Consider the following 16,234-nt stretch of genomic DNA (forward strand, 5'->3'; position numbering starts at 1 on the left):
AGGTATTGCATGATTTTCGACCCAAAATTATTTAATTCTTTTTGTAGTTAGTTTACCACATTTCGAATTTTGTTTCATCTTTCTTTTTTGTACTTGCTGTTGAAATATATGTTATGAAATCTGGGATCCGATTATAGTTTGAAGAAGAAAATTAAGAATTGATTCGAATATTAAAGTCTAATTATAAGTAAAATAAATCAAGTATTTAGAATTAATTTTATTATATGTAAAAAGTCGTATATTTAGATCTCATTAAAAGAATTTTACAATGAGTTGATTCACCATAAAAGTTTGTATTTTGCTATTTATTTCTCAAGACAAAATATAAAATAAAAATGAAATTGACATACGATAAGTCTAAAACTCAAAAAAAACCTAAACATTAAACAAAATGCCTTAAATGATATCAATTATCATTGACGTCATTTATTATCGACTTAAATATTTCTTCTAAGGTTGATTTCATAAACATACATTTTTATCACAAAATGGGCGAAAATTGTCTTCAATGACATCGTTGTCATAGAGTAACATATACTTATTTTTTTTTTTATAGTTGTCTTTAACTCCTTTGAATATAATTTTGTAATATTCGTGGAGCATCCAATGCATTCACTATAAATAACATCTACAAATGTACAATATCATTCAATGCATTACGTCCAAACCCAAAAAATATATTCCGAGTAAGAAGTAATCAAATACTCGTACACTTCCATCCGATAAAGATAAATTTGGTTGTTTTTTTGTCCATACCAAATTATAGATCATTTTTTTTACTACTTGTACAATTATAATTGACAACTTCATAATTAGCAGCATCACAATAATTCATTTTAAAAATTATTAAAAATTATTTTTTAAATCAATAACCCGAATTTTGACAACATCAAGGTTGTCAACAAATGTTGTACAAATAGCTCAAATTATTTTCATTATTGAAAGTATAAATATTTTTTAGTTTTTTAATATGCCCATATTTAATATACCTTATTATTAATAAATATAAAATTAATCATATTTAAATCATTATTTAATGTAAGGCTGTATTTGGAAACTTGTAAAAAAATTATATTCTCAACTATATTAATATCTAATTGAATAAGATTAATGAGTAATTAATTGATAATCGCAATTAATACTCGGTCAAAATGAGACATTCATTAGAGTATATTTTGAAATAAGATTCCATTATAACAAAAATAAACATCTGAAAACATTAAAAAAAAAAAAAAAATTGGAGAACTTAAAGATAGACCCCGTTTGGTAGCGATTTTGAGAATTGATTTTTTGACCGTTAGAAAAAAAGTGGAGGTTATCTGTGAGAGAAGAAATCAATTTTTACTGTTAAAATAGCAAAATAACGATCAAAAAATCAATTTTTTTTAGGTGGAAAATCACTCCCAAACACCCCTCATAATATGTAATGATGGCAAAAAAAACCCGCCACGTCCCGTCTCATCCCCACCCCGAATGGGTTGGTGAGGCAAGGCGGGGTGCCCCGAACCCGTCCCGTGAAGAAAAAAAATTAAAAATAATTTTAGCTCTAGACAATTCACTCGTTAAAAACCCATTTTAAATTGTATTTCATTCTCTAATAATAATATAACTCGAAATTTTGAAAATATAAAAAATAAAAATTAAACGGGGCAAAAAATTGTCCTGTCCCTCGTTGCGCCAAAGGCGGGGTGGGGCGAGGTTTGGACGAGACGGGAGGGACTGGTTAGGGCGTCCCGCCTCGAATCCGCCTCATTATCATCCTTAGTTAAATTATAAGGAAAATATAAAATAAGATGGCCAAAAAAATATTTAAAAAGAAAATAAACTAGGTCGCATGAGTCGCATTGTTCCAATTGGCAATGTCAGAGTGTCACCGGCTACCCCCGTAATAAGCTCGTGGAAAACGTTGCTGCAGTTCTTAAATAAAGTCATTTGTACAATATATTTGTACAACCTGATTGACAATTAGTGTGTTAGAAAAATTTTAACCATTAATTTTCAAAATAATTTTTCAAATAAATGGATGTGATATTTGTCAACTCATGCATTGTAAGCCAAGTAATAAAATGCCATGTACAAGTAGCATAATTGTAATTTTAGTGGGCTTTCTTCAGTGGCCCCACCGGTGATCATCGGGCTTTTCAATAAAAACAAAATTCTACTGCGGTCACCAAGGATTATATTATTCTTTTATTAAAAACAAATTTGAACAAGTTGTGCATTATTGATTGAGTCCATCCCTATTATTTGAAATTTTAACGGTTGAAATAATATATTTTTTAAAGAATGTTTATTTGAAATTATATATAATATTATTTTATTAAATAATGTGTGACTGATAAGAAAATGGAGAAAAATAAATTATAATTTTAATGGGAGTCAAAGGGAGAGTAATTTATCCTTCGTATCCACATAATATGATCCATAATTTTTATTAACTTTTCTACTGTATATTTCATCAATTTTTATCAAAAAAATGTGATGAAAACCGAATGGTAGCTTAGTCTATTATTAAGTTATACATTCAACAATCTAATTGACTTCATGTTTATATTGTTACAACAGTGAATAGACAATATAGCAATTTTGATAAATTTTTGAAGTGTAATTGTAATAGAACATCTACATTGACACACTTGTTGAAAAATCATTATTTTGTGCTCTTCAAGCTATTCGTCAAAAGGGAGAAATATTTTATTAGAAGTTCCACATAAAATAGTCTCTTCAAACCATTCATCTTTACTTTCCTTCAATCTTCTCGTGCAGCAGAACACGTTGCCACCCTTTTCTTCACAACGTAAACTAATGCAAGGTGCATCATTAATCGATATAAGATTAAATAATCACATTCAAGATTCGAATCAACTCAACCTACTCCCACATCTCAAGATAGGCAAGTATTATATTATTCTTTTATTAAAAAACAAATCTGAACAAGTTGTGCATTATTGATTGAGCCCATCCCCATTATTTGAAATTTACGGTTGAAATAGTATGTTTTTTAAAGAATGTTTTATTTGAAATTACGTGTAATATTATTTTATTGAATTGTGTGTGGTTGATAAGAAGAGGGAGAAAAATAAATTATAATTTTAATGGGAGCCAAACGATGAGCAATTTTGCTTTGATATCCACGTAATATGATCTATAACTTTTACAAACTTTTCTACTGTTTTTTATCAATTTTTATCAAAAAAATGTGACAAAAATCGAATGGGAGCTAAGTCTATTATTAAGTTATACATTCAACAATCTAATTGACTTCGTGTTTATATTGTTACAACAGTGAATAGACAAGATAGCAATTTTGATAAATATTTTGAAGCGCAATTGTAATAGAACATCTACATTGGCACACTTGTTGAAAAATCATTATGTCGTGCTCTTCAAGCTATTCATTTCAAAGGAGAAATATTTTATTAGAAGTTCCACATATAATGGTCTCTTCAAATCATTCATCTGTACTTTCCTTCAATCTTCTCGTGCAATCGAAACATCGCACGTTGCCACCCTTTTCATCACAACGTAAACTGATGTAAGGCCACCCTTTTCGTCACAATGTAAACTGATGTAAGGTGCACCATTAATCGATATAAGATTAAATAATCACATTCAAGATTCGAATCAACTCAACCTACTCCCACATCTCAAGCTGGGCAAGGAATGGTTCAAATATTCTGTTTTAAACAATTCGACATTTTTTTTTTCTTTTTAACGAATTATTGCACAATATATATTACTTGATATTTAAAATAGTACCTTACATGGTTAGAAAATTAGGCACGTAAATTCTCTATTAATTATTGCATGTCATTTATTATTTTTGTCCCATAAGTAAGTGCCATATATTTTAGGGTTTTATAAAGATCACATGTTTTTGGTTTTATCTAAAATGTTGACCATTTCTTTTAAAGAGTTAATTATGTCAAAACAAATAAGATTCAAAATTTTGTCTCATTGCTATTTAATGTAAATCTACAACATTTGAATTTGTAACTAACTGTCTAAACGCTTATCCATTATGACAATCATTAAATTTAAGTTTTGTGTAAAAATGAGTTTTGAAATAGTGAATTTTTGAAAAATGTATGATTAAAAAATAGGTAAATTCAGTGAGTTTATGTGAAATATTTTATTGTGAGTGAGAATGTATGATTGAAAATGAGTTTAAGGAAAAAAGAGTTTTGTTTCAAGAATAATTAGGCTTTTATTTATTTATTTATTTTTATAATGGAGGAACTCGCAACCGCTACCTTACGGGTGCGCACTGAGTGAATCCACGGGCTGATGCAAATAGTCTGCAAATCATGTCAATCAAGTAAACCTCTATGTGACATACTCAATCAAGAAAGTGTTGGTAGGAAGAATCGAACTCGTGATCAAAAGCCTTCACGCTCACTTATTCCACCAACTCGACCACCCATGAGGGGCCAGAATAATTAGGCTTTAATAGAATGCTTGCTTGTTTGAAGAAGAGGGACAAATAATTACTTGCTGAGTGTTTTATTCTAACGGAGTGATTGCTAAGAAAATACAAATAAAATTTCTCGTCGACTAGACATAAATAAAGTAATAAATTCATAACGAGATTTTGCTACTTAATAGATTAGCATTTTGGAATATTTTAGTATGTCACCTTCAATCTTTAAATCAGGGTTCTTTAATTGATTTATAGAAAATAAAAGATTAATAATGTTAAATGCATTATTTTTTATTTTTTCAGATTTTTAAATATGAGACTAAATTATAGAATATACGCATCTTGCATGTATATTCTGTAAACTGAAAAATGTGCAACGAGTGATCTAGACGTAATATTAATATAATACATGGTATACTGTATTTAGATGGTCAACTTATCCAATACATGCATTTCGAATGTACATCACGAAATCAGTGTAATGAACAGTCGTACACGGTACATTTTAAAATTATTCAAGTGCTTAATCGTTGTGCCGTATATCACGAAATCTGGTGTAACGTACATTCATCAGTACACCCAAATATTATCCACGTATGTCGTGATTCTTTTAAATATCATTCTTTTAAACATTTTTGTGCAATTTTATATGGGTGGGTGAATCATGCATTTAAGATGAACCCCCTTAGAAAAATGAATAATAGAAAAAGTAGAAAGTCTACTTACTTTTGTTGATGCTAAAATATTGTCATTAATTGCTGTGAGGCTTAAGAGACAAAGAAACGGTGAATTTTTTTATTTTTTATTTTTTCAATGGACGGTGATTTGCTATCAAACTTATTTCAATTCCAAGAGCTTGCATTGAATCGATATTGATATATCGATTCGATCAGAGCTCTTTTATCTAATTCCTTATTCAATAAGCTACTCATATTATTTTTAGTTGTTCGTAATTTTTTTTTTTAAAGAAATAAAATTATTCTAAAGAATATATATTTCTATACTCTAATAGTAATGAATTGACTATGAGATGGATTATTAGCAAATATTAGCACTCAAATTTCTACTATTCTCATCCCTTGTTTAGTTTGGCTAAATAGATTAACAGAAGTTAATAATTAATTTTAACCAAAATTTAATGAGATACACAGTTTTTATCTATTTTTCAACCATATAATTTACCAATTTTTTTTTAATCAAAATTTACTAATTTTTAGCTAAATAAAGGATAATTGATAAACTTAAGATCAGTTATATAAATTATTTTCGCTGATTCAATCAGTGTTGCATCGTGTTGGGTGAAAATTTCAAAACCAGTCGAGGTCGTACAAAAATTATCACTCGTGCGAAAATAAATTCTAGCATAACAACAAAGGAAAGTACAAATATCTTTAGTAGTACAAATACAGTTGCAGAAATAATTATTATTTGCTGGACAGATTCTTACAACCGGACATGTAAGATTCCATTTTTTTCTGAATTAATTATATATTTTAATTCGTTAATTATCACTTACATATAGTTCGTGGGGATTCTCATTTAGTCATCAACAAATATATTTTTTGTGAAAAATTTACATAAAAATAATTTTTCGAACTTTACCTGTAGAAAAAAGTGAAAAGTTCAAAAATTCAAGTAGAAAAACCTTAAAGCAAATCGAGAACCATATTGAAAATATCACTATTTAAATACACAAGTCGTGCTAGAATTGAAATTATAAATTTTTGAAACTAGAATAGGCTATAATAGAAAAGTCTTAATATTCATTTGGCAAAATTTATAGGTTATTAAACTTCATTTTCAATCACATATTCTAATAAATTCATGAGTACTATCATTTATCCATTACTAATTTATATTTATTTATACGTAAATTAAATCGTTTAAAATTTATTTTCAAATGAAGGCTTTAAATGTAAATTTAACGTTACAACGGACACTACATGATTTGCTATTACTGTGTGTGCCAATGTCCTCCTTGATTGTTTTAACTCGATAACAAGAGTTGAATCAATGGCTTAGATGGTTGAAAATAACTTGTCTAATGCTTAATTATAAGAAATAAAATGGTTGAAGTGTTGATTTTAGATTGCACCTACCATTGTACCTTTTGTTGGCTTTACAATACAAGGACTTAAATTATGGTGGTTGGTGAAACTTACCTAGTCATTTGGCAACTATTTTTCATAGAGAACATGCTTAACTTAGCATTTCACATCTTCTATATTTTTTTTAGATAAATATTCCAATAAGAATTACTTGTCTCAAGTTTCTATTGAAGTCGAAATTTCATAAAGATCAATTACTAACTTAGTCAAACTCATACCAATTCAACTCAACAAATGTAATTATGCACTTATACTTTGATCAGTTTTATGTGAATTTTTAATGTACCATGCATTTGCACGTTAGTATTCGATAACAATTTATAGTAAATTGAATCCTAACTAGGATTCTTTGCCTTTTATCGAAGTTGTGGAGCCATGCCCATCGCAACGTATGGTTATGCTTCAAGTTGTTGTATGTTTCTTTATTAGTTTGAACACGCTTCATATGCGTGATACTTGATTAAAGGATTAGAGATTTAAATATTCTTTTATATGACCAAAGTTAGTGTGGCATCATTTTCCAAGCCAATTTATTTATTTGTTTGTATTTAACACATTTATAATTCTCTTTCATTTGTACAAGAACTTAATCCATCCATAAACAGTGCAAAAGCGGAATTAAATTTTTTAAAACAAGAAGAATGTTGAAAAGCTGGAAAATTTTGTAAGAGATAATTTAATTATATTGAATAATTGTTTAAAAATGTTATAAAATCATTGTTTACATATGCAAAATAGTGTCGAAATCTTGACGATATAAGAAAAATAAAAAATGTTACTAAAACGAAAGAAAATAAATATATTAAAGGAAACACGGTCCTAATTTAAACAGAAGTAAAAACCTACCATAATAATAATTAACTTCTATACTTTTTATAATAGGATCGTCCTAGATCATTCTTCCTCACTTATCGAAAAATAAAAATAAAAAATTCCTCGAATCTGGTGGAAAAGAGAGAAAATTAATCACTTGGGAGAAAAATTACCCCCAAATTGAGAATTTTGTACCTGTATTAGCACTATTAATATCTACAAATATGAAGAAAAATATTTTTTTTATGTCACGCTGCAATTTTCTCAAAAGGTTTAATAATTCAATCTCCCATCTTAATGTCAAAATTTTATACCGAACTAGCAATAATATTAATTTTTTTTCTCATCTTATTGATCAATGTTGTTGACAAACAATGTTTAGTAGACTACATGTCCAATACACGAAAACGCCTTTCAAACGCTAGCTCTGGTTCGATTTCGCTAAAAAATATATATTTTTAGTAGATTTTGATAAAAAAAAATGATGAAATATGTAAATGAAAAGTTAATAAAATTATGAACTCAATAAAATGTATGACTAAAAATAATTATTAATTTAAATTTAAATTATTATATAATTTTTTAGTTAAATTAGACATGGAATTAATATAAATCTAACCATTGCCACATTGCATAAAAAACCATTTGTACAAAAGAAGAACCATTTTTGACCTTTTAAAAAAGTGAAAATTTAGAAATTTATTTATCTATTTCATATTCGATAGGTAGGTAAGGCATGAAAGGAAAATGAAATCCCAAAATAAATAAATAATATATTCTATTGCAACAAACGTGCCTTCTTACCATGCTGGTAATTTCCTTAAATTATTCAACTTGTCATTATCCAAAAGTTTCTCTCTCCTCTCTCCCTACACTCTGTCGCCTATACGTGACGAGAATTTGGAAACCTGTGTAACTTCAACTACGATATTTTGGACGTTGAGTAGGTCTGTCTATTCATTCTCATTTTCTTCCTTTAAATGTAAATTTAACGTTACAACGGACACTACATGATTTGCTATTACTGTGTGTGCCAATGTCCTCCTTGATTGTTTTAACTCGATAACAAGAGTTGAATCAATGGCTTAGATGGTTGAAAATAACTTGTCTAATGCTTAATTATAAGAAATAAAATGGTTGAAGTGTTGATTTTAGATTGCACCTACCATTGTACCTTTTGTTGGCTTTACAATACAAGGACTTAAATTATGGTGGTTGGTGAAACTTACCTAGTCATTTGGCAACTATTTTTCATAGAGAACATGCTTAACTTAGCATTTCACATCTTCTATATTTTTTTTAGATAAATATTCCAATAAGAATTACTTGTCTCAAGTTTCTATTGAAGTCGAAATTTCATAAAGATCAATGACTAACTTAGTCAAACTCATACCAATTCAACTCAACAAATGTAATTATGCACTTATACTTTGATCAGTTTTATGTGAATTTTTAATGTACCATGCATTTGCACGTTAGTATTCGATAACAATTTATAGTAAATTGAATCCTAACTAGGATTCTTTGCCTTTTATCGAAGTTGTGGAGCCATGCCCATCGCAACGTATGGTTATGCTTCAAGTTGTTGTATGTTTCTTTATTAGTTTGAACACGCTTCATATGCGTGATACTTGATTAAAGGATTAGAGATTTAAATATTCTTTTATATGACCAAAGTTAGTGTGGCATCATTTTCCAAGCCAATTTATTTATTTGTTTGTATTTAACACATTTATAATTCTCTTTCATTTGTACAAGAACTTAATCCATCCATAAACAGTGCAAAAGCGGAATTAAATTTTTTAAAACAAGAAGAATGTTGAAAAGCTGGAAAATTTTGTAAGAGATAATTTAATTATATTGAATAATTGTTTAAAAATGTTATAAAATCATTGTTTACATATGCAAAATAGTGTCGAAATCTTGACGATATAAGAAAAATAAAAAATGTTACTAAAACGAAAGAAAATAAATATATTAAAGGAAACACGGTCCTAATTTAAACAGAAGTAAAAACCTACCATAATAATAATTAACTTCTATACTTTTTATAATAGGATCGTCCTAGATCATTCTTCCTCACTTATCGAAAAATAAAAATAAAAAATTCCTCGAATCTGGTGGAAAAGAGAGAAAATTAATCACTTGGGAGAAAAATTACCCCCAAATTGAGAATTTTGTACCTGTATTAGCACTATTAATATCTACAAATATGAAGAAAAATATTTTTTTTATGTCACGCTGCAATTTTCTCAAAAGGTTTAATAATTCAATCTCCCATCTTAATGTCAAAATTTTATACCGAACTAGCAATAATATTAATTTTTTTTCTCATCTTATTGATCAATGTTGTTGACAAACAATGTTTAGTAGACTACATGTCCAATACACGAAAACGCCTTTCAAACGCTAGCTCTGGTTCGATTTCGCTAAAAAATATATATTTTTAGTAGATTTTGATAAAAAAAAATGATGAAATATGTAAATGAAAAGTTAATAAAATTATGAACTCAATAAAATGTATGACTAAAAATAATTATTAATTTAAATTTAAATTATTATATAATTTTTTAGTTAAATTAGACATGGAATTAATATAAATCAAACCATTGCCACATTGCATAAAAAACCATTTGTACAAAAGAAGAACCATTTTTGACCTTTTAAAAAAGTGAAAATTTAGAAATTTATTTATCTATTTCATATTCGATAGGTAGGTAAGGCATGAAAGGAAAATGAAATCCCAAAATAAATAAATAATATATTCTATTGCAACAAACGTGCCTTCTTACCATGCTGGTAATTTCCTTAAATTATTCAACTTGTCATTATCCAAAAGTTTCTCTCTCCTCTCTCCCTACACTCTGTCGCCTATACGTGACGAGAATTTGGAAACCTGTGTAACTTCAACTACGATATTTTGGACGTTGAGTAGGTCTGTCTATTCATTCTCATTTTCTTCTATTATTCATTCACAATTGCTTGTGTGTAGGGATTTGAACGGTTCACCTAATTATCATTATTTGAGAAATATGAAGCTCGATAAGTTGTAATTTGAACGAGCGATAAGATCCCAGAAAAGTACTCCCCCTCTGTGTTTGGGTGGGAGTAGGGGTAAGGAGTGGGGGTGGATTTCGTTTTTTCTTCTATCTATAAATATGAGCTTCCGCCAACTGTCTTCTTTTTCCTTTCTTCTCCATTTTTACACTGCCACTCCCGTTTTCTCTCCGGCGATATAGCCGGCCGACGGCTGTCCTTCCTGCCGGAATATTCCTCGGATACCCCACTATTTCCTCCCTCCTACTGTCTGACTTTTCCTTCTAGTATATCTTCAAGGTTTGCTTTCTCTCTTATTATGTGTTTCTTTCTTTCTTGATTGTGAACTGGAGAGGATTTAGATCCAGTGTGTTTCTCTTAGGTTTGAAACTTTTTTTCTGTAACCCTTTTGAATCTTAACTCTATCTTGAGTCTTCTACAGTTTTTTTCCTGCTTCATCATTTTAAATTGCGGGCTCTTTGTTTTTCTCCATTTTAGCGAAGTTAAACTGGATCTTTGTGTTCTTCTGTAGATATTGGGTTTTTTGTTTGGATTCGATAATGTAGTTCATTTCTTAAGTCTCTCCAGCTCTCAAAATTTCCATCTATTTCTTGTTATTTTTTAATTTTTCCCCAGCTTTTTCTTACCTATTTAACAATTTTTTCACTGTTAGGTTGCATTTTAGATTTGTTAAATCAGGTGGAATTTCTTGTATATGGCTTTCCAAAAAGTCAACTTTCGAGGTCAGATAATATCTGGGGGCAGTTCAATGTTGGTTATTAAAAAAAAAAAAAAAAGTTTTAATTTGAAATTATCTTTAACCATTTCTACATTTCAATCGTGGATAAGATAAGATTATTTTGATATTGGAAGTTCGAATGATTCATTTCTTTGGGTTATGTAATTCTTGTTCCTTCCAATATGTGGGCTAGGATGTGTAAATGGTACAAAAGATTAGTACCATTTCACTTTGTTTTTTAATTGTTCTACTTTTTTGTTGGATAATATTGTATCGATTTTGATTATCATATTCTTTTACGATTTACACTTATATTTAGATTACTGATCTGTTTATTTCAATTATTTTGTTCTTTTATATCTTCTAGTTATGAATCTTATGATGATACACGCTGTGTATGGATATCTTTTATTGGTCTTTCTGTAGCATAGAGTATTTTGGGGGTTTAAAGAAATTGTAAGCCTATACACACACAGAGGTTTGCAGGCACATGCTCAGAAGAAGATATATATTTGTTGTATGCATAGTTTTTCTTCGATATTGTATTATATTGGCCTGATAGTGACTACCTTTTTGTGACACAGAGGATACTTAAGTTGAAAGGTGAAAGGTGATATGGATAGTACGAAGGTTATGGCTGATGGTACGAAGGACTTTGCAATTCGAAAAGTGAGTTCCCACTGCTCAATCTCCGAAATGGATGACTATGATCTCTCAAAGCTGCTAGATAAGCCCAGATTAAACATCGAGAGGCAGAGATCATTTGACGAGAGATCACTTAGTGAGTTATCTATTGGTTTGGCGAGAGGGTTAGACAATTTTGAGGGCGTATACTCACCTGGACGGTCAGGTTTGGATACTCCAGCCTCATCCGCTAGGAATTCTTTCGAGCCCCATCCAATGGTTGCAGATGCTTGGGAAGCCCTCCGACGGTCCTTGGTGCATTTTCGGGGCCAACCTGTTGGCACAATCGCTGCTTATGATCATGCTTCGGAGGAAGTTTTAAATTATGATCAGGTAAAGCTTGTTAGGGAAAGAAACAAGTACTGTAAGTTTATTGATCTTCTGGTAATTTAGATTTGATGATTATGATTTCCTACGATGGTCTGTTTTAATTTGATTTGAACTTAAGTTTAAGCTAAGTCAAAGTCAACAATTAATTTCAACAACATATTTCATGGGATCCACAACTTTTCAACCACACATTTCATCAACTTTTATTAAAATCTACTAAAAATTTGATTTTAGTTCCCGCCAAACAAGGGCTAAATAAAACAATACTGAAATTTGGTGAAAATTAATCCCTGTTGATATTAGTATTTATAATATTGGATTTGCTGCTGAGCTTGTGTTTTTTCCGCTTACTTTTGATGCTTTACTGTGTTAAGGTTTTTGTTCGAGATTTTGTACCGAGTGCATTGGCCTTTTTAATGAATGGTGAGCCAGACATAGTTAAGAATTTCCTGTTGAAGACGCTACAGCTTCAAGGGTGGGAAAAAAGAATAGATAGATTCAAACTTGGGGAAGGAGCTATGCCGGCTAGTTTCAAAGTTCTTCATGATCCACTACGCAAGACAGATACTATAATAGCTGATTTTGGTGAAAGTGCAATAGGCAGAGTAGCTCCCGTTGATTCTGGTTTTTGGTGGATAATTCTTCTTCGAGCATATACAAAATCCACCGGAGACCTGTCTTTGTCTGAAACCCCAGACTGCCAAAAGGGGATGCGACTTATTTTGTCTTTGTGCCTGTCAGAAGGATTTGACACATTTCCGACATTGCTATGTGCCGATGGGTGCTCAATGATTGATCGCAGAATGGTGAGACATCTTACCATCTTATCTTGATAACATTTATCAAGTTTAGAAAACAATGATTGGAGCTTACCAAGGGAAAGATATGTTAATGTATATTTTAGGACCTAGTCAGACCATAAGTATGCCAAGTCTAAAATGTTTTAAGACCGTATTAACAAGTAAGCAATTACAAGATAGTGGCATTATAAACATTCCCATCTAGATATTTTGGCGTGTTAAACGTATGATGTGAAGATTGAGTCTTGAAGCAACTGATGTTGGGAAGGAAACCTAATGTATAACATGGAAAGTGTTGTAAATATAGGTTCGAAGGGGAAGCAGATAACTTTTGGCTTTTATATAAACCTCACAGGTCAATTAGAACCCAAAATTGTGAGTCTGAGAGTTCCTTCACATGTGACTCAAAGACCTCTTAGGCTTATTCCTTTATATTTGGCTTCAAGTTGGAATTTTAATAACATGTTGCTTTAAATGCTTTACAGTCCATAGTCCTTTATACATTCTATTCTTTGTCCTTTATATTTTTCGATTCATTGTTCTTAGTTTTCCCCATATTTCTGGAACTTGTTCCATTTCTATTACTTATTCATCTACGTAATAAATTTAGATATAGAAATCTAACACGAAGTGTAAAGGCCACTTCATGACTTTATTAGAGTTTTTCTGCTTGTGCAGGACAAATTCATTTTGAATTTACTTTACAAAATTTTCCACATTTTTCATGTATATACTAATGGCTCATGTTCAATTTTCCAGGGAATATATGGTTATCCTATTGAGATTCAAGCTCTCTTCTTTATGGCATTGAGAAGTGCTTTAGTAATGCTGAAACATGATGCGGAGGGCAAAGAGTTCATTGAGAGAATAGTTAAGCGTTTGCACGCCTTGAGTTATCACATGAGAAGTTATTTTTGGCTTGACTTCCAACAATTAAATGACATATATCGGTATAAAACCGAAGAATATTCTCATACTGCAGTTAATAAATTCAATGTTATTCCTGATTCAATCCCTGATTGGGTGTTTGACTTTATGCCAACCCGTGGTGGTTACTTTATCGGTAATGTTAGTCCTGCGAGGATGGACTTTAGATGGTTTGCTTTAGGTAATTGTGTCGCTATCTTATCTTCTCTTGCTACTCCTGAGCAAGCTTCGGCTATCATGGATCTTATTGAATCGCGGTGGGAAGAGCTTGTTGGAGAAATGCCTTTGAAAATAGCTTATCCGGCGATTGAAAGTCATGAATGGCGTATTGTGACTGGTTGTGATCCTAAAAATACAAGATGGAGTTACCATAACGGAGGATCTTGGCCAGGTTATTTTGTCTTTCACGTTATTTAAAGTTAATACTTCGCTGCTACATGAAAAATTAAACGTAAATCATGTCATTGATGGAAAAAATCTTTCTTGTTCTAAGATCCCGGTTCTAATTTGATTAGGTACTACTCATCATACCTCATCATCTAAAAGTTTAAATTTTGTCTTCAACGCATCCCTCATGTACATGGTGGATTCACTTTTTATAGAAGGCCTAACACTCGGTTTCATAAGTGGTGGCAAGACTTGGAAGTTAGATTCTGTGTGTCTTCTGAATGACTATATTTCGTAAGTTTAAGCTATTAGAGAAGAGATGTATGTATTTATATGAATTGTCTTCAATAGTTACTTCTATTCCTTGCACCGAATTCTTGCATGAAAGAAATTACTAATCCCTTTATCCTCCTCTCCTACTTTTAAATATATATTTCTCATCAAAAGTTATCTAACTCATCCGTCTTGTTTTGCAACACTTCTGCATCCCAAATCCAGTGCTTTTATGGTTACTAACGGCTGCCTGCATCAAGACTGGACGGCCGCAAATTGCAAGACGAGCAATTGATCTTGCAGAGAGCCGTTTGCTCAAGGACAGCTGGCCTGAATATTATGATGGGAAACTTGGAAGATATGTAGGGAAGCAAGCTCGAAAATACCAGACGTGGTCCATTGCTGGGTATCTCGTGGCAAAAATGATGCTGGAGGACCCTTCACATTTGGGGATGATCTCACTTGAAGAGGACAAACTAATGAAGCCCGTGATTAAGCGATCTTCCTCGTGGACTTGCTGAGCAGATCTCATAATCGCAGACCATAACACGGAGCACTAGAGAAAAACAAAGGTGCATCGTCTTTTGTTTCATCCAAGGATAACAATTTTTTAGGCTATTTCTGTCATTGTGTGTTTCGAAAATTTGGTTTCGTGTACATTAGCATCTCGTTTCTTAAAATAAGAAAAAACAGTTATGTATTTGTTTTTAATTTCTTGATCATTTTGATCGTGATGTTAATATATGGGCTAAGGCACCGTTACGACACTGAGTTCTAAAGTTTGAGTGCCACTGAAATCGTATCTTGAACACCATATTATACTTTCAAAATCTTGAAATTTATTAAATGATATCATGAAATTGTAGGAGCGAATGCATAAAAAAATTTGACATCAACATAAAAGAAAATATTGGAAGTTTTAGCGGTCTTAATATCAAATCAATAATCTAATAAGTTCATAAATAAATAAAAGTAAGCCTCGTGGATTTCTTTTACTTGTCAATTTATCAGCCCTCTCATGCATTAATTGCCACGAATCATAAATTTTCTGAAAGTGATATAAGGAAGGGGGTGAAATAAAATCTCAATAAGCATATAAGTACATGGATTGATATTGTAGGGAATCTAAGGAACGTCGTGCATGCTTACATACATATTACATATATAGTGAGACACGAAAATCTATACTAAATGTGGGTGGTATGAAATTTTTATAAGTGTTACCATACGCCGGTTCAAACTTAAAATATATATAAAGAACTTCATAATCAATGTTCCAAAAATCTAACGTACACATATAATCCCATAAAAATACTTATACACTTACCATATCTCGTGAAGATGATAAGGGAAATACTAGAATATATTTGGAACTTCAATTCTTGACCCATGTTCTAAATAATATACTGTATTTGTATTTGTGTGTATTTCACAGAAAAATGAATGTATTTTTGAAAATGGAACATATGATATATATTTATAGGGACCACCATGATTTGAGAGTTCTAAATTAATTGAACTTTGAATTTTAAAAGTGATAAAATCTATCATTGTCTTAACATTAAATAAAGTATTAATAAAATTAAAGTATTATCTAAGGAATTTGATTTTCTCACAATCATTTAAAATTTCAATATAATTAAAAGAGATAAAATTTAAATATTATCTTTATTATTTGATTAAATTTAAATAAGGTTTTAACCACTTGGGCTTAGGC

At 30.5% G+C, this 16,234-nt stretch overlaps 1 protein-coding gene across 3 annotated transcripts; it reads left to right on the forward strand.

The window, feature by feature from the left end:
* The first annotated feature begins 10,175 nt into the window (after positions 1-10,175).
* LOC111394326 (probable alkaline/neutral invertase D) lies at positions 10,176-15,284 on the forward strand. Of its 3 annotated transcripts, none has more exons than XM_023020078.1 (5): positions 10,176-10,276; positions 11,701-12,133; positions 12,505-12,936; positions 13,690-14,248; positions 14,743-15,284. In XM_023020078.1, the coding sequence occupies exons 2-5, from the start codon at positions 11,732-11,734 to the stop codon at positions 15,036-15,038; spliced, it is 1,689 nt and encodes a 562-aa protein (XP_022875846.1). In that variant the 5' UTR covers positions 10,176-10,276; positions 11,701-11,731; the 3' UTR covers positions 15,039-15,284. The 3 variants fall into 3 exon arrangements, with proteins under 3 accessions (XP_022875846.1, XP_022875845.1, XP_022875847.1); XM_023020077.1 differs by lacking the exon at positions 10,176-10,276 and adding an exon at positions 10,319-10,677; XM_023020079.1 differs by lacking the exon at positions 10,176-10,276 and adding an exon at positions 11,302-11,321.
* Positions 15,285-16,234: the final 950 nt, after the last annotated feature.

This window comes from Olea europaea, chromosome 5, assembly GCF_002742605.1.
Source record: "Olea europaea var. sylvestris chromosome 5, O_europaea_v1, whole genome shotgun sequence".
NCBI lineage: Eukaryota > Viridiplantae > Streptophyta > Magnoliopsida > Lamiales > Oleaceae > Olea > Olea europaea.